This window comes from Pristiophorus japonicus, chromosome 23 (assembly GCF_044704955.1).
Source record: "Pristiophorus japonicus isolate sPriJap1 chromosome 23, sPriJap1.hap1, whole genome shotgun sequence".
NCBI lineage: Eukaryota > Metazoa > Chordata > Chondrichthyes > Pristiophoridae > Pristiophorus > Pristiophorus japonicus.
This window is the reverse complement of record NC_091999.1, coordinates 7,457,178-7,481,777: the sequence shown is the minus strand read 5'-3', so window position 1 is coordinate 7,481,777 and position 24,600 is coordinate 7,457,178. Positions and strand designations below refer to the sequence as shown.

Sequence of the window (24,600 nt, the reverse complement as noted above, 5' to 3'; positions counted from 1 at the left end):
CCCACTAGTGACTGCCCGACACCCCGAAAATGACCCGTTAATTCCTACACTCTGTTTCCTGTCAGTTAACCAATTTTCAATCCATGCCAATACATTACCCCCATGAGGGGGTTACCTTATGATGATAGATTGAGTATACTTGGGTCTTTACTCGTTGGAGTTCAGAAGGATGAGGGTTGATTTTCTAGAAACATTTAAAATAATGAAAGGGATAGACAAGATAGAGGCAGAGAGGTTGTTTCCACTGGTCGGGGAGACTAGAACTAGGGGGCACAACCTCAAAATACGGGGGAGCCAATTTAAAACCGAGTTGAGAAGGAATTTCTTCTCCCAGAGGGTTGTGAATCTGTGGAATTCTCTGCCCAAGGAAGCAGTTGAGGCTAGCTCATTGAATGTATTCAAATCACAGAGAGATAGATTTTTAACCAATAAGGAAATTAAGGGTTACGGGGAGCTGAGTCCACGGCCAGATCAGCCAGGATCTTGTTGAATGGTGGAGCAGGCTCGAGGGGCTAGTTCCTGTTCATAATTCTTATGTTCTTATGTTCAATCCTATGTGCTTTAATTTTGCACACTAACCTCTTATGTGGGACTTTATCAAAGGCATTCTGAAAATCTAAATACACTACATCCACTGGTTCTCCCTTATCTATTCTATCAGTTACATCCTCAAAAAAATTTCAGTAGGTTTGTCAAACATGATTTTCCTTTCATAAATCGGGGTATAATCCGGTGAAAGGTTGGGGAAGGATTGGACACTCGGTGTATTGGCTGATTTTAGGTGTATTAACATGAGGAGGCTGACCACTTCAGATGAGGAGAACAACAGCTTGTATTTGCAGAGTGCCTTGAACATCCCACGCGCTTCTCGGGAGCGTTGTAAAATTAAAAAATTTGACACCGAGCCACATAAGGAGACACTGAGACATTATGACCAAAAGCTTGGTCAAAGTGGTCGGTTTTAAGGAGTGCATTAAAGGAAGGGAGCGAGAGGCGGAGAGGTTTAGGGAGGGAGTTCCAGAGTTTGGGGCCCAGGCAGTTAAAGGCACGGCCACCAATGGTGGAGCGATTAAGGTCAGGGATGCTCAAGAGGGCAGAATTAGAGGAACGCAGACATCTCGAGGAACGGGGGGGAGCGTTGTGAGACTGGAGGAGATTACAGAGATAGGGAGGGGACGAGACCATGGAGGGATTTGTAAACTAGGATGAGAATTTTGGGCCTCGACTCATTGGAGTTCAGAAGAATGAGAGGTGATCTTATCGAAACGTATAAGATTATGAGGGGGCTCGACAAGGTGGATGCAGAGAGGATGTTTCCACTGATGGGGGAGACTAGAACTAGGGGGCATGGTCTTAGAATAAGGGGCCGCCCATTTAAAACTGAGATGAGGAGGAATTTCTTCTGAAATCTGTGGAATTCTCTGCCCCAGAGAGCTGTGGAAGCTGGGACATTGAATGGATTTAAGACCGAGATAGACAAGTTTCTTAACTAATGAAGGAATAAGGGGTTCTGGGGAGCGGGCGGGGAAGTGGAGCTGAGTCCATGATCGGATCAGCCATGGTCGTGTTAAATGGCGGAGCAGGCTCGAGGGGCCGAATGGCCGACTCCTGCTCCTGTTTCTGATGTTCTTGGGAGCCGTTCCTTAACCGGGCGCCCATGCAGGTCGTCGAGCACAGGTGTACATGGGTGAGCGGGACTCGGGGCAGCTGAGGTTTGCATCACCTCGAGTCTACGGCCAGGAGTGCGTTGGGACAGTCGCGTCTGGAGGCAACAAAGGCGTGCACGAGGGCTTCAGCAGCACGTGGTCTGAGGCAGCAGCAACGGTGAACGTGACTGAGCAGTGAAAGGGTCTCTTTAACGGTACGACTGAGCGAGCTTGTCTTTCCCGCCCCCCCCCGTGCAGGTGCTGGTGAGGCCAACTTTGACGCGCTCGAATGCAATCCTTACCAGAGCAAGAAGCAGAGGCAGGAGTGGGAAGTGAAGGCCTTGCTGGAGAAGGTAGGTCCCCTTTCTGCAGTGTTGCCGGGGCTCCTGTATCCCCCCCCCCCAGCGGTTAGTGACACGGGCTGGGGACGCAGACACGAACGTGACAATGTGCGCCCTCGCCATTACCCTGCGCTGTGCAGTCCGGTTGTACAGAAGCGGCGCGAGATCGTGGCGGGGGAGCGGTGTGAGATCGCGGGGAGGGGGCGGGGGCGGGGGCCGGGGGGGGAGTGGGGTGGGTGGCGTATTAAGGTACGGGGCCCAGGGGAGGCGAGGGGCCCAAGGGGCAGCACAGGCCCAGCCCACCACACTGTGTGCGATGTGTGGGCGCACTGGGTCCGTGCAGCAGAGCTGGTCTCCAGTCGTCCTGGTTAACCCTCGCCCCTGGATCAAGGCCGAGCCCCGTGTGGTGGCTGGTGTGCAGCGGTCACCCCACGTTAAACAAATTCACGCACGGGCATCTTCCACCCCCTCAATTGGAGTTCAGGGTCCGGAATATCGGGTCGTTCATTGGAACATCTGTGAACTCGTGGAAACAAGTCATCCTCGCTCGAGGGGCCGCCTATGATGACAGTTAGGTGGCGGTCAGGTTTACAGAGAGTAAAGTACGTCGCCCAACATGTGCCATTGAGAACGTGGTTGGTGACCTTTGGAGCGGGAATGAGTGCGTCTGTTCGAACCCTAAGCTTGTACACCGTGCTCGCTGCTGTTGGCCAGCAAACGCGTCTGAATGAACAAGTCTGGTAAACTTCATATCAGAATCACTGTTAAAGGAACCCTTGCAACCCTCCCTCAGTCTGCTGCAGTGAAGCTTTTCAGGAATCGGATCTTGCCAGCGCTTCAAACTCAGTTTCTTTTTCTTCCAGATTCAGCCTGAGCTCATTACCCTGGACCCGACTAAACTGGGACAGATCGACTCTATCACCATGGACCAGAAGCACACCGAACGGGTCCAGCGTCTGGTGAGTATCTCAACCGCTGCGGTATTGCCCCTCTGTTCCCTCCCTCGGTACCGCCCCTCCGACAGTGCGGCACTCCCTCAGTACTGCCCCTCCGACAGTGCGGCTCTCCCTCAGTACCGCCCCTCCGACAGTGCGGCACTCCCTCAGTACTGCCCCTCCGACAGTGCGGCTCTCCCTCGGTACCGCCCCTCCGACAGTGCGACACTCCCTCGGTACCGCCCCTCCGACAGCACAGTGCGGCGCTCGCTCAGTACTGCCCCTCCGACAGTGCGGCGCTCCCTCAGTACTGCCCCTCCGACAGTGTGGCTCTCTCTCAGTCCTGCCCCTCCGACAGTGCAGTGCGGCGCTCGCTCAGTACTGCCCCTCCGACAGTACGGGGCTCCCTCAGTACTGCCCCTCCGACAGTGCGGCGCTCCCTCAGTACTGCCCCTCCGACAGTGCGGCGCTCCCTCAGTACTGCCCCTCCGACAGCGCAGTGCGGCGCTCCCTCAGTACTGCCCCTCCGACAGTGCGGCGCTCCCTCAGTACTGCCCCTCCGACAGTGCGGCGCTCCCTCAGTACTGCCCCTCCGACAGTGCGGCGCTCCCTCAGTACTGCCCCTCCGACAGTGTGGCTCTCTCTCAGTCCTGCCCCTCCGACAGTGCAGTGCGGCGCTCGCTCAGTACTGCCCCTCCGACAGTACGGGGCTCCCTCAGTACTGCCCCTCCGACAGTGCGGCGCTCCCTCAGTACTGCCCCTCCGACAGTGCGGCGCTCCCTCAGTACTGCCCCTCCGACAGCGCAGTGCGGCGCTCCCTCAGTACTGCCCCTCCGACAGTGCGGCGCTCCCTCAGTCCTGCCCCTCCGACAGTGCGGCACTCCCTCAGTCCTGCCCCTCCGACAGTGCGGCGCTCCCTCAGTACTGCCCCTCCGACAGTGCGGCCCTCCCTCACATCCGCGTGACATAGCTGCCTGTGCCCTTGGAGCTGCGGGATTAAAGGCTGCTGCTGTTTGTCCCACTAACAGGGTTTCGATCCTGCAGCGAAGGAGAAGTTTGAGCCCAAGCACAAAACAAAAGGCCGAAGCTCGGCCAGGAACGTGGAGAAACGGAAGAAGAAGGTGGCATTTGATGAGCAGAGGGTGAGTTCGGGCACCAGCAGCGAACTAAAGGCTAGGGCCAAGACGCAAGGAGACGCAGACAGGACGTCATAAGAACATCAGAAATAGGAGCAGGAGTCGGCCATTCGGCCCCTCGAGCCTGCTCCACCATTTAATACGACCATGGCTGATCCGATCATGGACTCAGCTCCACTTCCCCGCCTGCTTCCCATAACCCTTCACTCCCTTATCGCTCAAAAATCTGTCTATCTCCGCCTTAAATATATTCAATGACCCAGCCTCCACAGCTCTCTGGGGCAGAGAATTCCACAGATTTACAACCCTCTGAGAGAAGAAATTCCTCCTCATCCCAGTTTTAAATGGGCGGCCCCTTATTCTGAGACCACGCCCCCTAGTTCTAGTCTCCCCCATCAGTGGAAACATCCTCTCTGCATCCACCTTGTCGAGCCCCCTCATTATCTTATGTTTCAATAAGATCACCTCTCATTCTTCTGAACTCCAATGAGTAGAGGCCCAACCTCCTCAACCTTTCCTCATAAGTCAACCCCCTCATCCCCGGAATCAACCGAGTGAACCTTCTCTGAACTGCCTCCAATGCAAGTATATCCCTCCTTTAAATGCGGAGACCAAAACTGTACGCAGTACTCCAGGTGTGGCCTCACCAATACCCTGTACGGTTGTAGCAGGACTTCTCTGCTTTTAGACTCCATTCCCCTTGCAATAAATATAAGAATTAGGAACAGGAGTAGGCCATCTAGCCCGTCGAGCCTGCTCCGCCATTCAACAAGATCATGGCTGATCTGGCCGTGGACTCAGCTCCACTTACCCGCCCTCTCCCCGTAACCCTTAATTCCCTTATTGGTTAAAAATCTATCTATCTGTGACTTGAATACATTCAATGAGCTAGCCTCAACTGCTTCCTTGGGCAGAGAATTCCACAGATTCACAACCCTCTGGGAGAAGAAATTCCTTCTCAACTCGGTTTTAAATTGGCTCCCCCGTATTTTGAGGCTGTGCCCCTAGTTCTAGTCTCCCCGACCAGTGGAAACAACCTCTCTGCCTCTATCTTGTCTATCCCTTTCATGATTTTAAATGTTTCTATAAGATCACCCCTCATCCTTCTGAACTCCAACGAGTAAAGACCCAGTCTACTCAATCTATCATCATAAGGTAACCCCCTTATCTCCGGAATCAGCCTAGTGAATCGTCTCTGTACCCCCTCCAAAGCCAGTATATCCTTCCTTAAGTAAGGTGACCAAAACTGCACGCAGTACTCCAGGTGCGGCCTCACCAATACCCTGTACAGTTGCAGCAGGACCTCCCTGCTTTTGTACTCCATCCCTCTCGCAATGAAGGCCAACATTCCATTCGCCTTCCTGATTACCTGCTGCACCTGCAAACTAACTTTTTGGGATTAAAAAGAGTTTCATGCACAAGGACCCCCAGGTCCCTCTGCACCGCAGCATGTTGTAATTTCTCCCCATTCAAATAATATTCCCTTTTACTGTTTTTTTCCCAAGGTGGATGACCTCACACTTTCCGACATTGTATTCCATCTGCCAAACCTTAGCCCATTCGCTTAACCTATCCAAATCTCTTTGCAGCCTCTCTGTGTCCTCTACACAACCTGCTTTCCCACTAATCTTTGTGTCATCTGCAAATTTTGTTACACTACACTCTGTCCCCTCTTCCAGGTCATCTATGTATATTGTAAACAGTTGTGGTCCCAGCACCGATCCCTGTGGCACACCACTAACCACCGATTTCCAACCCGAAAAGGACCCATTTATCCCGACTCTCTGCTTTCTGTTCGCCAGCCATTTCTCTATCCATGCGAATACATTTCCTCTGACTCCGCGTACCTCTATCTTTTGCAGTAATCTTTTGTGTGGCACCTTATCGAATGCCTTTTGGAAATCTAAATACACCACATCCATCGGTACACCTCTATCCACCATGCTCGTTATATCCTCAAAGAATTCTAGTAAATTAGTTAAACATGATTTCCCCTTCATCAATTCATGCTGCGTCTGCCTGATTGCACTATTCCTATCTAGATGTCCCACTATTTCTTCCTTAATACTTTCAAGCATTTTCCCCACTACAGATGTTAAACTAACCGGCCTATAGTTACCTGCCTTTTGTCTGCCCCCTTTTTTAAACAGAGGCGTTACATTAGCTGCTTTCCAATCCGCTGGTACCTCCCCAGAGTCCAGAGAATTTTGGTAGATTATAACGAATGCATCTGCTATAACTTCCACCATCTCTTTTAATACCCTGGGATGCATTTCATCAGGGCCAGGGGACTTGTCTACCTTGAGTCCCATTAGCCTGTCCAGCACTACCCCCCCTAGTGAAAGTGATTGTCTCAAGGTCTTCCCTTCCCACATTCCCGTGACCAGCAATTTCTGGCATGGTTTTTGTGTCTTCCACTGTGAAGACCGAAACAAAATAATTGTTTAAGGTCTCCGCCATTTCCACATTTCCCATTATTAAATCCCCCTTCTCATCTTCTAAAGGACCAACATTTATTTTAGTCACTCTTCCGGTTTATATATCTGTAAAAACTTTTACTATCTGTTTTTATGTTTTGCGCAAGTTTAACTTCGAAATCTATCTTTCCTTTCTTTATTGCTTTTTTAGTCATTCTTTGCTGTTGTTTAAAATTTTCCCAATCCTCTAGCTTCCCACAAACCTTGGCCACCTTATACGCATTGGTCTTTGATTTGATACTCTCCTTTATTTCCTTGGTTATCCACGGCTGGTTATCCCTTCTCTTACCGCCTTTCTTTTTCACTGGAATATATTTTTGTTGCGCACTATGAAAGAGCTCCTTAAAAGTCCTCCACTGTTCCTCAATTGTGCCACCGTTTAGTCTGTGTTTTCAGTCTACTTTAGCCAACTCTGCCCTCATCCCACTGTAGTCCCCTTTGTTTAAGCATAGTACGCTCGTTTCTGACACAACTTCCTCACCCTCAATCTGTATTACAAATTCAACCATACTGTGATCACTCATTCCGAGAGGATCTTTTAATAGAAGATCGTTTATTTTTCCTGTCTCATTACACAGGACCAGATCTAAGATAGCTTGCTCCCTTGTAGGTTCTGTTACATACTGTTCTAAGAAACAATCCCGTATGCAGTCTATGAATTCCTCCTCCAGGCTACCCCGTGCGATTTGAGTTGACCAATCGATAGGTAGGTTAAAATCTCCCATGATTACTGCCGTTCCTTTTTCACATGCCTCCATTATTCCCTTGATTATTGCCCGCCCCACCGTGAAGTTATTATTTGGGGGCCTATAAACTACGCCCACTAGTGACTTTTTCCCCTTACTATCTCTAATCTCCACCCACAATGATTCACATTTTGTTCATTGGAGCCAATATCGTCTCTCTCAATTGCCCTGATATCATCCTTTATTAACAGAGCTACCTCACCTCCTTTCCCTTCTTGTCTATCTTTCCGAATCGTCAGATACCCCGTATGTTTAATTCCCAGTCTTGGCCACCCTGCAACAATGTTTCTGTAATGGCCACCAAATCATACCCATTTGTAATGATTTGTGCCGACAACTCATTTACTTTATTTCGAATGCTGCGTGCATTTAGGTAGAGTGTTTTAATCCTAGTTTTTAAACTATAATTTTTAGTTTTGACCCCTCCTGCAGCCCCTTTATATTCAGTGGCCCTTTTTGTTTTTTGCCTTTGGTTTCTCTGCCCTCCACTTTTACTCATCTCCTTTCTGTCTTTTGCTTTTGTCTCCTTTTTGTTTCTCTCTGTCTCCCTGCATTGGTTCCCATCCCCCTGCCATATTAGTTTAACTCCTCCCCAACAGCACTAGCAAACACTCCCCCTAGGACATTGGTTCCGGTCCTGCCCAGGTGCAGACCGTCCGGTTTGTACTGGTCCCACCTCCCCCAGAACCGGTTCCAATGCCCCAGGAATTTGAATCCCTCCCTGCTGCACCACTGCTCAAGCCACATATTCATCTGCGCTATCCTGTGATTCCTACTCTGACTAGCACATGGCACTGGTAGCAATCCCAAGATTACTACTTTTGAGGTCCTACTTTTTAATTTAGCTCCAGCTCCTTAAATTCGTCTTGTAGGACCTCATCCCTTTTTTTTACCTATGTCGTTGGTACCAATGTGCACCACGACAACTGGCTGTTCTCCCTCCCTTTTTAGAATGTCCTGCACCTGCTCCGAGACATCCTTGACCCTTGCACCAGGGAGGCAACATACCATCCTGGAGTCTCGGTTGCAGCCGCAGAAACGCCTATCTATTCCCCTCACCATCGAATCCCCTATCACTATCGCTTTTCCACTCTTTTCCCTAAAGGCCAATATTCCTTTGGCCTTCCTGATCACTTGCTGTACCTGCATACTAACCTTTTGTGTTTCATGCACAAGTAACCCCCAGGTCCCTCTGTACTGCAATCTTTCTCCATTTAAATAATAACTTGCTTTTCTATCCTACCTATTGGTGTGGATAACCTTTCATTTTCCCACATTATACTCCATACTCCAATTTGACTACAATACACTCGGTCTCTTCATCCAAGTTATTGATATAGATTGTAAATAGTTGAGGCCCCAGCACTGATCCCTGTGGCACCCCACTAGTTACAGTTTGACAATGAAAAAGACCCATTTATCCTGACTGTGTTCTCTGTTAGTTAGCCAATCCTCTATACATGCTAATATATTACCCCAACCCCGTGAGCTCTTATCTTGTGCAATAACCTTTTACCTGGCACCTGATTGAATGCCTGCTGTAAATCCAAATACACCACATCCACTGGTTCCCCCTTTATCCACCCTGCTCGTTACATCCTCAAAGAACTCCAGCAAATTTGTCAAACATGATTTCCCTTTTATAAAGCCATGCTGACTCTGCTTGAGTGCATTATGACTTTCTAAATGTCCTGCTTCTGCTTCCTTAATAATGGACTCCAGCATTTTCCCAACGACAGATGTTAGGCTAACTGGTCTATAGTTTCCTGCTTTCTGTCTCCCTCTGTTGTTGAATAGGGGCATTACATTTGCGGTTTTCCAATCTGCTGGAACCTCCCTAGAATTCAGGGAATATTGGTAGATCACAACCAATGCATCCACTATCTCTGCAGCCACTCCTTTTAAGACCTTGGGATGCAGGCCATCGGGTCCAGGGGACTTGTCCGCCTTTAGTCCCATTTGTTTGCCGAGTAATTTTTCTCTAGTGATGACTGTTTTAATTTCCTCCCTCCCTGCAGGGCTTTGGTGAGGCCACACCTGGAATATTGTGTTCAGTTTTGGTCTCCTAATCTGAGGAAGGACGTTCTTGCTATTGAGGGAGTGCAGCGTAGGTTCACCAGACTGATTCCCGGGATGGCAGGACTGACATGTGAGGAGAGACTGGATCGACTGGGCCTGTATTCACTGGAGTTTAGAAGAATGAGAGGGGATCTCATAGAAACATATAAAGTTCTGACGGGTTTAGACAGGTTAGATGCAGGAAGAATGTTCCCGATGTTGGGGAAGTCCAGAACCAGGGGTCACAGTCTAAGGATAAGGGGTAAGTCATTTAGGACCGAGATGAGGAGAAAGTTCTTCACTCGGAGAGTTGTAAACCTGTGGAATTCCCTACCGCAGAGAGTTGTTGAGGCCAATTCATTAGATATATTCAAAAGGGAGTTAGATGTGGCCCTTACGGCTAAAGGGATCAAGGTGTATGGAGAGAAAGCAGGAAAACGGTACTGAGGTGAATGATCAGCCATGATCATATTGAATGGTGGTGCAGGCTCGAAGGGCTGAATGGCCTACTCCTGCACCTAGTTTCAATGGGCCCAAGTTTCCACATGATTCTCGCCTGATTTTTAGGAGCAACTGGTGGAGAACGGACTATTTTAGAAATCGCAATTCTCCACATTTTTTTTTCTGCAGTTCTAGTCAGGTAGAACAGTTCTAGTTTAGAACAGAATTTTTTCTTCAAAAGGGGGCGTGTCCGGCCACTGACGCCTGATTTGAAAGTTTCCACAGTGAAAATGTACTCCAAACTAAAGTAGAATGGAGCCAGTGAAGATTTTTGTAGAACTGAAAAAACCTGTTCTACACATTAAAAAATCAGGCTCAGGTTACAAATTAGGCGTCCAGAACGAGGTGGGGGGGGAGGGAACTCATTAAATTCTACAATAAATCCTTATTTATACTTCTACAAATATTATACAAATAAATCCAACCTGAATAAACATTTATAAGCCAAGAAAAGATTAAATAAACTATCTTCCTACCTGTGTGAAAGTGCTTCAGCCAGGGAGAATTCTGCAGCCGTTCGTGCCGCTGAGCGGGAGGGGGAGAGAGAGAGAGGGGGAGAGGGAGGGGGAGAGGGAGGGGGAGAGGAGAGGAGAGGAGAGGAGAGGGGAGGGAGAGGGAGGGAAGAGAGGGGGTGGGGGGTGGTCGGGGAACAGGAGCGGGTGTCGGGTCGGGGTGGGGGGGAGCGGGTCTCGGTCGGGGCGGGGGGGGGGGGGGAGAGCGGGTCTCGGTCGGGGCGGTGGGGGGGGGGGAGAGCGGGTGTCGGGGCGGGGGGGGGGGGGGAGAGCGGGTGTCGGGTCGGGGGGGGGAGAGCGGGTGTCGGGTCGGGGGGGGGAGAGCGGGTGTCGGGTCGGGGGGGGGGGGGGAGAGCGGGTGTCGGGTCGGGGGGGGGAGAGCGGGTGTCGGGTCGGGGGGGGGAGAGCGGGTGTCGGGTCGGGGGGGGGGGGGGAGAGCGGGTGTCGGGGCGGGGGGGGGGGGGGGAGAGCGGGTGTCGGGTCGGGGGGGGGAGCGGGTCTCGGTCGGGGCGGTGGGGGGGGGGGAGAGCGGGTGTCGGGTCGGGGGGGGGAGCGGGTCTCGGTCGGGGCGGTGGGGGGGGGGAGAGCGGGTGTCGGGTCGGGGGGGGGGGAGCGGGTTTCGGGGCGGGGGGGGGTGGGGGAGAGCGGGTCTCGGTCGGGGCGGTGGGGGGGGGGGGAGAGCGGGTGTCGGGGCGGGGGGGGGGGGGGGAGAGCGGGTGTCGGGTCGGGGGGGGGAGAGCGGGTGTCGGGTCGGGGGGGGGGGAGCGGGTTTCGGGGCGGGGGGGGTGGGGGAGAGCGGGTCTCGGTCGGGGCGGGGGGGGGGGGGGGAGAGCGGGTCTCGGTCGGGGCGGTGGGGGGGGGGGGAGAGCGGGTGTCGGGGCGGGGGGGGGGGGGGGAGAGCGGGTGTCGGGTCGGGGGGGGGAGAGCGGGTGTCGGGTCGGGGGGGGGAGAGCGGGTGTCGGGTCGGGGGGGGGGGGGGAGAGCGGGTGTCGGGTCGGGGGGGGGAGAGCGGGTGTCGGGTCGGGGGGGGGGGGGGAGAGCGGGTGTCGGGTCGGGGCGGGGGGGGAGCGGGTCTCGGGGCGGGGGGGGTGGGGGAGAGCGGGTCTCGGTCGGGGCGGTGGGGGGGGGGGGAGAGCGGGTGTCGGGGCGGGGGGGGGGGGGGGAGAGCGGGTGTCGGGTCGGGGGGGGGAGCGGGTCTCGGTCGGGGCGGTGGGGGGGGGGGAGAGCGGGTGTCGGGTCGGGGGGGGGAGCGGGTCTCGGTCGGGGCGGTGGGGGGGGGGAGAGCGGGTGTCGGGTCGGGGGGGGGGGAGCGGGTTTCGGGGCGGGGGGGGTGGGGGAGAGCGGGTCTCGGTCGGGGCGGTGGGGGGGGGGGGAGAGCGGGTGTCGGGTCGGGGGGGGCAGCAGGTGTCGGGTCGGGGGGGGGAGCGGGTCTCGGTCGGGGCGGTGGGGGGGGGGGGAGAGCGGGTGTCGGGTCGGGGGGGGGCAGCGGGTCTCGGGGCGGGGGGGGTGGGGGAGAGCGGGTCTCGGTCGGGGCGGTGGGGGGGGGGGAGAGCGGGTGTCGGGTCGGGGGGGGCAGCAGGTGTCGGGTCGGGGGGGGGAGCGGGTCTCGGTCGGGGCGGGGTGGGGGGGGGAGCGGGTGTCGGGTCGGGGGGGGGGAGCGGGTCTCGGGGCGGGGCGGGGTGGGGGGGGGGAGCGGGTCTCGGTCGGGGCGGGGTGGGGGGGGGAGCGGGTCTCGGGGCGGGGCGGGGTGGGGGGGGGGAGCGGGTCTCGGGGCGGGGCGGGGTGGGGGGGGGGGAGCGGGTCTCGGGGCGGGGCGGGGTGGGGGGGGGGAGCGGGTCTCGGTCGGGGCGGGGTGGGGGGGGGAGCGGGTCTCGGTCGGGGCGGGGTGGGGGGGGGAGCGGGTCTCGGTCGGGGCGGGGTGGGGGGGGGAGCGGGTCTCGGTCGGGGCGGGGTGGGGGGGGGAGCGGGTCTCGGTCGGGGCGGGGTGGGGGGGGGGGGGGAGAGCGGGTGTCGGGTCGGGGCGGGGGGGGGCGCGGGTCTCGGGGCGGGGTGGGGGGGCAGGGGGGAGCGAGTGTCGGGTCTGGTCGGGGGGGGGGGGAGCAGGAGCTGGCCGTGGGAGGAGCCTCATTCACGCAGCCCCAGTGAGGCCATTGGGCCAGGGCTAGGGGCTGTGTGCTTCGGGCCCCTCCCACACAGTTCGGCGCCTGGAGCTACTGCACATGCGTGCCGACTGTAGCGCGCATGTGCAGAGGTGGCACTGTTTTCAGCGCCGGGACCTGGCTCCGCCCCCCCCCCCCCACAGCTCGTGCCGGCTGCACCGAGTGCCACAGGACCTGTAAGTCGGTGGAGAATACCGAGGATTTTTTTAGGCGCCGTTTTAGGCGTGAAAAACGTGCGCCCAGCTCGGAGGGGCGCCCGTTTTTTTTTGTGGAAACTTGGGCCCAATGTTTCTATAGCCTCTTAATTATCCACGACTGGGATGCCTTTAGTGTCTTCGCGAAGACAAATACAAAATATTTGTTCAACGTCTCTGCAATTTCCTTGTTTTCCATTATTAATTCCCCAGCTTCATCCTCTAAGGGACCACCGTTTACTTTAACTACTCTCTTCCTTTTTATATACCTGTAGAAACTCTTGCCGTCTGTTTTTATATTGCTAGTTTACTTTCATAATCTATTTTCTCCCGCTTTATTATTTTTTTAGTCATCCTTTGCTGGTTTCTAAAAATTTCCCAATCTTCAACGTTGTATGCCTTTGTTTTCAATTTGATACCATCCTTAACTTCCTTCATTAGCCACAGCTGGTTCATCCTTCTCGTCATCTTTCTCAGTGGAATATATCTTTATTGAGAATTATGGAATATCTCGTTAAATGTCTTCCACTGCTTATAAGAACATCAGAAATAGGAGCAGGAGTCGGCCATTCGGCCCCTCGAGCCTGCTCCGCCATTCAATACGATCATGGCTGATCCAATCACGGACTCAGGTCCACTTCCCCGCCCGTTCCCCATAACCCCTTAATCCCTTATCGGTTAAGATACTGTCTATCGCTGTCTTAAATATATTCAATGACCCAGCCTCCACAGCTCTCTGGGGCAGCGAATTCCACAGATTTACAACCCGCTGAGAGAAGAAATTTCTCCTCATCTCAGTTTTAAATGGGCGGCCCCTTATTCTAAGATCATGCCCCCTAGTTCTAGTCTTCCCCCATCAGTGGAAACATCCTCTCTGCATCCACCTTGTCAAGCCCTTTAATCTATTGTTAGATCTCGTAATTTTCAATAAGCTGCGAACTCCGGTGATAGATTTAAAGTAACTTTATTCTGGCAGCGACAACAAACTGCTGGCTTTATGCCAGGTTCTTTGTCCTTCTATGACACATGGCAAAAGATGGCTGTATTTATACCCGGATCAATTTACAGTAGTGAGCTCACCTCCTTTGACCTTATTGGCTCAATTGATGTGTTGTTAGCCCATAATTGGCTCGCTGCCAAAAGTCCTGAAATGTAATGCTTGAGTTACATCTCAATGCAATGTGCTGACTCTCACGTAGGCAGGGGTCTGTGTTTTCTCAACTTCGCAGCCTGTTTGAATTCTCTATCATCTATTTCCCCAGTCCACTTTAGCCAACCCTGCCTTCATACCTGTGTAATTGCCTTTATTTAGGTTTAAGACACTAGTTTCAGACCTAGCTTTCTCCCCCTCAAACTGAATGTGAAATTCTATCATGCTATGATCATTCTTCCCTAGAGGATCCTTTACTATGAGATCATTAACTAATCCTGTCTCATTACACATTGCCAGATCTAGAATAGTCTGTCCCCTGGTTGGTTCCACAACATCTTGTTCTGAGAAACTGTCACAGATACACTCTATGAACCCATCCTCAAGGCTACCTTGGCCAATTTGATTTGTCCAATCTATATGAAGAATAAAGTCACCCACGGTTATTGCAGTACTTCTCTTACAAGGCTCCATTATTTCTTGATTTATACTCTGTCCGACAATGTAGCTTCTGTTTGGAGACCTATAGACTCCGCCCACCAGTAACTTATTTCCCTTGTTATTTATTATCTCCACCCAAACTGATTCCACATCTTGATCTTCTGAACCAATATCGTTTCTCACTGCTACCCTGATCCCACCCTTTATTAGACACATTAGAAAATGGGTGCAGGAGCAGGCCATTCGGCCGTTCGAGCCTGCACCACCATTCAATAAGATCATGGCTGATCATTCCCTCAGTACCCCTTTCCTGCTTTCGCTCCATACCCCTTGATCCCCTTGGCTGTAAGGGCAATATCTAACTCCCTGTTGAATATAACCAATGAACTGGCATCAACAACTCTCTGCAGCAGGGAATTCCACAGGTTAACAACTCTCTGAGTGAAGAAGTTTCTCCTCATCGCAGTCCTAAATGGCCTACCCCTTATCCTAAGACTATGTCCCCTGGTTCTGGACTTCCCCAACATCGGGAACATTCTTCCTGCATCTAACCTGTCCAGTCCCGTCAGAATCTTATACGTTTCTATGAGATCCCCTCTCATCTTTCTAAACTCCAGTGAATAAAAGCCCAGTTGATCCAGTCTCTCATCATATGACAGTCCAGCCATCCCTGGAATTAGTCTGGTGAACCTTTGCTGCACTCCCTCAATAGCAAGAATGTCCTTCCTCAGATTAGGAGACCAAAACCACAATATTCCAGGTGAGGCCTCACCAAGGCCCTGTACAACGGCAGTAAGACCTCCCTGCTCCTTTACTCAAATCCCCTCGCTATGAAGACCAACATACCATTTGCCTTCCTCACCACTGACTGTACCTGCAAGCCAACCTTCAATGACTGATGAACCATAGCACCCAGGTCTCATTGCACCTCCCCTTTTCCTAATCTGCCGCCATTCAGATAATATTCTGCCTTCGTGTTTTTGCCCCTAAAATGGATAACCTCACATTTATCCACATTATACTGCATCTGCCCTGCATTTGCCCACTCACCTAACCTGTCCAAGTCATCCAGCAGCCTCTTAGCATCCCCCTCACAGCTCACACCGCCACCCAGCTTAGTGTCATCTGCAAACTTGGAGATATTACACTCAATTCCTTCATCCAAATCATTAATGTATATTGTAAATAGCTGGGGTCCCAGCATTGAGCCCTGCGGCACTCCACTAGACACTGCCTACCATTCTGAAAAGGACCCATTTATCCCGACTCTCTGCTTCCTGTCTGCGAACCAGTTCTCTATCCACGTCAGTACATTACCCCCAATACCATGCGCTTTGATTTTGCACATCAATCTCTTGTGCGGGACCTTGTCAAAAGTCTTAAGTCCAAATACACCACATCCACTAGTTCTCCCTTGTCTACTCTGCTAGTTACATCCTCAAAAAATTCCAGAAAATTCATCAAGCATGATTTCCCTTTCATAAATCCATGCTGACTTGGACCGATCCTGTCACTGCTTTCCAAATGCGCTGCTATTTCATCCTTAATGATTGATTCCAACATTTTCCACACTACTGATGTCAAGCTAACCGGTCTATAATTATCCATTTTCTCTCTCCCTCCTTTTTTAAAAAGTGGTGTTACATTAGCTACCCTCCAGCCCATAGGAACTGATCCAGAGTCGATAGACTGTTGGAAAATGATCACCAATGCAGCCACTATTTCTAGGGCCACTTCCTTAAGTACTCTGGGATGCAGACTATCAGGCCCTGGGGATTTATCGGCCTTCAATCCCATCAATTTCCCGAACACAATTTTCCGCCTAATAAGGATATCCTTCAGTTCCTTCTTCTCACTTGACCCTCGGTCCCCTAGTACATTCGGAAGGTTATTTGTGTCTTCCTTCGTGAAGACAGAACCAAAGTATTTGTTCAATTGGTCTGCCATTTCTTTGTTCCCCATTATAAATTCACCTGAATCCGACTGCAAGGGACCTACGTTTGTCTTCACTAATCTTTTTCTCCTCACATATTTATAGAAGCTTTTGCAGTCAGTTTTTATATTCCCTGCAAGCTTCCCCTCATACTCTATTTTCCCCCTCCTAATTAAACCCTTTGTCCTCCTCTGTTGAATTCTAAATTTCTCGCAGTCCTCAGGTTTGTTGCTTTTTCTGGCCAATTTGTATGTCTCTTCCTTGGTTTTAACACTTTCCTTAATTTCCCTTGTTAGCCACGGTTGAGCCACCTTCCCCGTTTTATTTTTACTCCAGACAGGGATGTACAATTGCTGAAGTTCATCAATGTGATCTTTAAATGTTTGCCATTGCCTATCCACCGTCAACCCTTTAAGTATCATTTGCCAGTCTATTCTAGCCAATTCACGTCTCATACCATCGAAGTTACCTTTCTTTAAGTTCAGGACCCTAGTCTCTGAATTAACTGTGTCACTATCCATCTTAATAAAGAATTCTACCATATTATGGTCACTCTTCCCCAAGGGGCCTCGCACAACAAGATTGCTAATTAGTCCCTTCTCATTACACATCACCCAGTCTAGGATGGCCAGCTCTCTAGTTGGTTCCTCGATATATTGGTCGAGAAAACCATCCCTAATACACTCCAGGAAATCCCCCTCCACCGTATTGATACCAGTTTGGTTAGCCCAATCAATATGTAGATTAAAGTCGCCCATGATAACTGCTGTTATTGCACAAATCTCTTATTTCTTGTTTGATGCTGTCCCCAACCTCACTACTACTGTTTGGTGGTCTGTACACAATTCCCTCTCGCGTTTTCTGCCCTTTGGTATTCCGCAGCTCCACCCATACCGATTCCACATCATCCAGGCTAATGTCCTTCTTTACTTATTGCATTAATTTCCTCTTTAACCAGCAACATCGCCTTCTTTTCTTCTCTGCCTATCCTTCCTAAATGTTGAATACCCCTGGATGTTGAGTTCCCAGCCTTGGTCACCCTGGAGCCATGTCTCCGTGATGCCAATTACATCATATCCGTTAACTGCTGTCGTCCACCTTATTCCGAATACTCCTCGCATTGAGGCACAGAGCCTTCAGGCTTGTCTTTTGAACACACTGTGCCCCTTTAGAATTTTTCTGTAATGTGGCCCTTTTTGTTTTTTGCCTTGGGTTTCTCTGCCCTCCACTTTTACTATTCTCCTTTCTATCTTTTGCTTCTGCCTCCATTTTACTTCCCTCTGTCTCCCTGCATAGGTTCCCATCCCCCTGCCATATTAGTTTAACTCCTCCCCAACAGCACTAGCAAACACTCCCCCTGGGACATTGGTTCCGGTCCTGCCCAGGTGCAGACCGTCCGGTTTGTACTGGTCCCACCTCCCCCGGACCGGTTCCAATGTCCCAGGAATTTGAATCCCTCCCATTTGCACCACTGCTCAAGCCACGTATTCATCTGAGCTATCCTGCAATTCCTACTCTGACTAGCACGTGGCACTGGTAGCAATCCGGAGATTACTACTTTTGAGGTCCTACTTTTTAATTTAGCTCCTAGCTCCCTAAGTTCGTCTTGTAGGACCTCATCCCATTTTTTTACCAATATCGTTGGTACCTATGTGCACCACGACAACTGGCTGTTCACCCTCCCTTTTCAGAATGTCCTGCACCCGCTCCGAGACATCCTTGACCCTTGCACCAGGGAGGCAACATACCATCCTGGAGTCTCGGTTGCGGCCGCAGAAACGCCTATCCATTCCCCTTACAATCGATTCCCCTTACAATCGAATCCCCTATCACTATCGCTCTCCCACTCTTTTTCCTGCCCTCCTGTGCAGCAGAGCCAGCCAAGGTGCCATGAACCTGGCTGCTGCTGCCCTCCCCTGATGTGTCTTCCCCCTCAACAGTACCCAAAGTGGTGTATCTGTTTTGCAGGGGGATGACCGCAGGAGACCCCTGCACTACCTTCCTTGCACTGCTCTTCCTGTTGGTCACCCATTCCCTATCTGACTGTGTACCCTTTACCTGCGGTAAGACCAACTCGCTAAACGTGCTATTCACGTCATTCTCAGCATCGTGCATGCTCCAGAGTACATCCACCCGCAGCTCCAATGTCGCAATGCGGTCTGTCAGGAGCTGGAGGCGGATGCACTTCCCATGCACATAGTCGTCAGGGACACCAGAATCGCCCCTGACTTCCCACATAGTACAGGAGGAGCATAACACGTGTCTGAGCTCTCCTGCCATGACTTAACCCTTAGATAAACTTAATTTGGCAACAACAGAGCTACCCCCACCTCCTTTTCCTTTCTGTCTGTCCTTCCCAAATTGCTCATACCCCCTGAATATTCAGTTCCCAGCCTTGGTCACCTTGCAGCCATGTCTCTCCAGATCATACCCATTTGTATCTATTTGCGCCGTCAACCCATCGATCTTGTTACGAATGCTGCGTGCATTCAGATAAACAGCTTTTAATTTTGTCTTTTTACCATTTTTCCTGCACGGTTGTCGCGTCCTTTCTCTTTAACTTTCTTAATTTTCCCTCACTTCAACCCGCGCCCCTCACCCAATATTTAACTTAGAGCCCCGTTTACAGCCCTAGTCAGTCAGTTCACCAGGACACTGGTCCCAGCCCGGTTTAGGTGAATCCCGCCCCAACACGAACAGCTCCCACTTACCCCAGTACTGGTGTCAGTGTCCCATGCATCAAAACCCGTTTCTCCCACACACCAATCTTTGAGCCATGCGTTTACCTCTCTGCTCTTGCTGGCCCTCTGCCAATTTGCTTGTGGCTCGGGTACTAATCGAGATTATTACCTTTTTTGGTTCTACTTTTTAATTTAGCCCCTAGTTGCTCGCACTCCCTCAGTTGTAAAACCTCTTTGTCCAATCTATATCGTTGGTACCCACCTGGACCACGACAACTGGATCTTCCCCCTTCCACTCGAGTTCCTCTCCAGCCCAGAGGCGATGCCCTTAACCCTGGCACCGGGGCAGGTTAACACAGCCTTCGGGACTCGCGCTCCCGGCTGCAGAGAACCGGATCTATCCCCCTAATACTGTCCCCTACCACTACCAACATTTCTTTTTGCTCCCCGCACTGTACCACGGTGCTGAATCTCGAACCTGTTGGACAAGAGCAAGGGCTGAGGCTCTTCCATCACTACATCCTGAGTCCCCGTACCTTCCTCACTCGTCGTCACACCCTCCTGTCCCTGACCACGGAGCAAATTTGAATGAATTAATCTAAGGGGTGTGACTGCCTTCTGGAGCGCCGTGTCCAGGTAACTCTTCCCCCCTCCCTGATGTATCAGCGTTCGAAGCTCGGACCCCAGCTCATCATCATCAGAGCTGAGCTTCCTCGAGCTGCAGACACTTGCCATCGGTCACCCAGCTTCCCACGTGCTACAGCTCGCAACACGTCGCCTGCCCTGCCTTCTCAGAGCCTCCCTGATAAAGTGCCACATCCCCCACCGACAACCTGGGAGTCCCTGGGCCCAAAGACCAGTCCCGCCCTCAGTGGAGGAAGTGTATCCGGGAGGGCGCTGAGCACCTCGGGTCTCGTCGCCGAGAGCGCGCAGAAAGCAAGCGCAGGCAGCGGAAGGAGCGTGCGGCAAACCAGTCCCACCCTCCCCTTCCCTCAACCACTGTCTGTCCCACCTGTGACAGGGACTGTGGCTCTCGTATTGGACTGTTCAGCCACCTGAGAACTCACTGTTAGAGTGGAGGCAAGTCTTCCTCGACTCCGAGGGACTGCCTGTGATTTATTTAACGAATTAGGTATTCAAGTTTTGAAATATCACTCAATAGTCTATTTATAGTTTTTAATCCAGGAAATAATCTTGTTTAATTTATTAAATGATTTAGATCTTCACTGTAACTTAGCCCACTGTCCTAATTTAACTCTATTTGTTTATTTTATATATAATCCAAGCAGTACCTTTTATCCTCACAGAATTCCACACTCACCAAACTCCTTTGTGCTCTGGTGAAATCTGCTTGCGCTGATACTCTTCCGATTAATTTACTGACCCTGATTGAACGTTTTAATTTCCCAGCTCTTACTTCAAACCAATGCCCTAGTTTAAGAGAGAGAAAAAAGAAGGTTCACTCGGTTGATTCCGGGGATGAGGGGGTTGACTTACGAGGAAAGGTTGAGGAGGTTGGGCCTCTACTCATTGGAATTCAGAAGAATGAGAGGTGATCTTATCGAAACGTGTAAGATTATGAGGGGGCTTGACAAGGTGGATTTGGAGAGGATGTTTCCACTGATGGGGGAGACTAGAACTAGGGGCATGATCTTAGAATAAGGGGCCGCCCATTTAAAACTGAGATGAGGAATTTTTTCTCTCAGGGTTGTAAAACTGTGGAATTCGCTGCCTCAGAGAGCTGTGGAGGCCGGGACATTGAATAAATTTAAGACAGAGCGAGAGAGCTTCTTAACCGATAAGGGATTAAGGGGTTATGGGAAGCGGGCAGGGAAGTGGACCTGAGTCCATGATCGGATCAGCCATGATCTTATTAAATGGCGGAGCAGGCTCGAGGGACCGTATAAGAGGAAGCTTGCTGGGAACATAAAAACTGATTGCAAAAATTTCTATAAGATATGTGAAGAGAAAAAGATTAGTGAAGACAAACGTAGGTCCCTTGCAGTCAGATTCAGGTGAATTTATAATGGGGAACAAAGAAATGGCAGACCAGTTGAACAAATACTTTGGTTCTGTCTTCACGAAGGAAGACACAAATAACCTTCCAGAAGTACGAGGGGTCCGAGGGTCTAGCGAGAAGGAGGAACTGAAGGTAATCCTAATTCGGTGGGAAATTGTGGTAGAGAAATTGATGGGATTGAAGGCCGATAAATCCCCGGGGCCTGATAGTCTGCATCCCATCGTACTTAAGGAAGTGGCCCAAGAAATAGTGGATGCATTGGTGATCATTTTCCAACAGTCTATTGACTCTGGATCAGTTCCTATGGACTGGAGGGTAGCTAATGTAACCCCACTTCTTAAAAAAGGAGGGAGAGAGAAAATGGATAATTATAGACCGGTTAGCCTGACATCAGTAGTGGGGAAAATGTTGGAATCAATTATTAAGGATGAAATAGCAGCGCATTTGGAAAGTAGTGACAGGATCGGTCCAAGTCAGCATGGATTTATGAAAGAGAAATCATGCTTGACAAATCTTCTGGAATTTTTTGAGGATGTAACTAGTAGAGTGGACAAGGGAGAACCAGTGGAAGTGGTGTATTTGGACTTTCAAAAGGCTTTTGACAAGGTCCCACACAAGAGATTGGTGTGCAAAATTAAAGCACATGGTATTGGGGGTAATGTACTGACGTGGATAGAGAACTGGTTGGCAGACAGGAAGCAGAGAGTCTGGATAAACGGGTCCTTTGCAGAATGGCAGGCAGTGACTAGTGGGGTACCGCAGGGTTCAGTGCTGGGACCCCAGCTATTTACAATATACATTAATGATTTAGATGAAGGAATTGAGTGTAATATCTCCAAGTTTGCAGGTGACACTAAGCTGGGTGGCAGTGTGAGCTGTGAGGAGGATGCTAAGAGGCTGCAGGGTGACTTGGACAGGTTAGGTGAGTGGGCAAATGCATGGCAGATGCAGTATAATGTGGATAAAAACACGGAGGCAGAGTATATCTGAATGGCGGCAGATTAGGAAAAGGGGAGGTGCAACGAGACCTGGGTGTCATGGTACATCAGTCATTGAAATTTGGCATGCAGGTACAGCAGGCGGTGAAGAAGGCAAATGGTATGTTGGTCTTCACAGCTAGGGGATTTGAGTATAGGAGCAGGGAGGTCTTACTGCAGTTGTACAGGGTCTTGGTGAGGCCTCACCTGGAATATTGTGTTCAGTTTTGGTCTCCTAATCTGAGGAAGGACGTTCTTGCTATTGAGGGAGTGCAGCGAAGGTTCACCAGACTGATTCCCGGGATGGCAGGACTGACATATGAGGAGAGACTGGATGGACTGGGCCTGTATTCACTGGAGTTTAGAAGGATGAGAGGGGATCTCATAGAAACATATAAGATTCTGACGGAACTGGACAGGTTAGATGCAGGAAGAATGTTCCCGACGTTGGGGAAGTCCAGAACCAGGGGAGACAGTCTAAGGATAAGGGTTAGGCCATTTAGGACCGAGATGAGGAGAAACTGCTTCACTCAGAAGTTGTGAACCTGTGGAATTCCCTACCGCAGAGAGTTGTTGAGGCCAGTTTATTGGATATATTCAAGAGGGAGTTAGATGTGGTCCTTACGGCTAAAGGGATCAAGGGGTATGGAGAGAAAGCAGGAATGGGGTACTGAGGTGAATGATCAGCCATGATCTTATTGAATGGTGGTGCAGGCTCGAAGGGCCGAATGGCCTACTCCTGCATCTATTTTCGATGTTTCAACTGGCATCAACAACTCTCTGCGATAGACAATTCCACAAGCTAACAACTTCTGAGTGAAGCAGTTTCTCCTCATCTCGGTCCTAAATGGCTTACCCCTTATCCTTAGACTGTGTCCCCTGGTTCTGGACTTCCCCAACATCGGGAACATTCTTCCTGCATCTAACCTGTCCAGTCCCGTCAGAATTTTATGTTTCAATGAGATCCCCTCTCATCCTTCTAAACTCCAGTGAATAAAGGCCCAGTCGATCCAGTCTCTCCTCATATGTTCAGTCCTGCCATCCCGGGAATCAGTCTGGTGAACCTTCGCTGCACTCACTCAATAGCAAGAATGTCCTTCCTCAAGTTAGGAGACCAAAACTGAACACAATATTCCAGGTGAGGCCTCACCAAGGCCCTGTACAACTGCAGTAAGACCTCCCTGCTCCTTTCCTCGAAACCCCTAGCTATGAAGGCCAACATACCATTTGCCGCCTTCACCGCCTGCTGTACCTGCATGCCAACTTTCAATGACTGATGTACCATGACACCCAGGTCTCGTTGCACCTCCCCTTTTCCTAATCTGTCACCATTCAGATAATATTCTGCCTTCCTGTTTTTGCCACCAAAGTGGATAACCTCACATTTATCCACATTATACTGCATCTGCCATGCATTTGCCCACTCACCTAACCTGTCCAAGTCACCCTACAGCCTCTTAGCATCCTCCTCACAGCTCACACTGCCACCCATCTTAGTGCCATCTGCAAACTTGGAGATAATATATTCAATTCCTTTGTCCAAATCATTACTATATATTATAAATAGCTGGGGTCCCAGCACTGAGCCCTGCGGTACCCCACTAGTCACAGCCTGCCATTCTGAAAAAGACCCGTTTATTCCCACTCTTTGCTTCCTGTCTGCCAACCAGTTCTCTATCCACATCAGTACATTACCCCCAATACCATGTGCTTTAATTTTGCACACTAATCTCTTGTGTGGGACCTTGTCAAAAGCCTTTTGAAAGTCCAAATACACCACATCCACTGGTTCTCCCTTGTCCGCTCTACTAGTTACATCCTCAAAAAATTCCAGAAGATTTGTCAAGCATGATTTCCCTTTCATAAATCCATGCTGACTTGGACCGATCCTCTCACTGCTTTCCAAATGCGCTGCTATTACACCTTTAATAATTGATTCCAACATTTTCCCCACTACCGATGTCAGGCTGACCGGTCTATAATTCCTTGTTTTCTCTCTTCCTCCTTTTTTAAAAAGTGGTGTTACATTAGCTACCCTCCAGTCCATAGGAACTGATCCAGAGTCGATAGACTGTTGGAAAATGACCACCAATGCATCCACTATTTCTCGGGCCACTTCCTTAAGTACTCTGGGCTGCAGACTATCAGGACAGTTAGTAACTGTGATTTTGCCGTAATAGTCCCCGGTGGTTTCATTGTCCCTCTGTGATTTCACTGTGTGATAATCGCTGGTGGTTTAATCGCCTCCCCCCCCCCCCCGTGTTTTTTGCAGGAATTAATTCGGCAGAAGATCGAGAAGAAGCTGAAGGTGCAGAAAGAACAGATGGTGACGGAGGAGAGATCTGCGCTGAAGATTACCACCGCCTTGGATCGCTTCAACAAATAATTTCCTTTGATTGCTGCGATGCTCGGGGGGGCGGTGGGGTGGAGACACGCAGTGTGTACTGCCCCCTCTCCCCACCGCCAGAGCCTCGTGGGTCGGGCCAGTGTGCCCTGAACTGACGTCGGACACGGACACGTACACACGAGGAGACTTCAGGCTCTCTATTCCAGCCACCTTCCACCCGGCCCCAGCACAAGGCCTCAACCAGTAAGCTATATGCTGTTGATTTTCGGAGACAAATATTGATCAATCATTTTTGGGGCATTTCAGGAGTACCAAATAAATTTTTGCATTTATTTAAAAAAAAAAA

General features: G+C 50.9%; 1 protein-coding gene across 1 annotated transcript in view; it reads left to right on the top strand.

The window, feature by feature from the left end:
• Window positions 1-24,600, top strand: part of wdr46 (WD repeat domain 46) — an 88,158-nt gene extending 63,558 nt beyond the window's left edge. Inside the window, exons 13-16 of the mRNA XM_070866751.1 lie at window positions 1,905-1,999; window positions 2,851-2,946; window positions 3,951-4,064; window positions 24,180-24,600. Of these exons, the coding sequence (XP_070722852.1) occupies window positions 1,905-1,999; window positions 2,851-2,946; window positions 3,951-4,064; window positions 24,180-24,293 (419 nt within the window). The 3' untranslated portion in view covers window positions 24,294-24,600. The remainder of the gene's footprint in view (window positions 1-1,904; window positions 2,000-2,850; window positions 2,947-3,950; window positions 4,065-24,179) is intronic.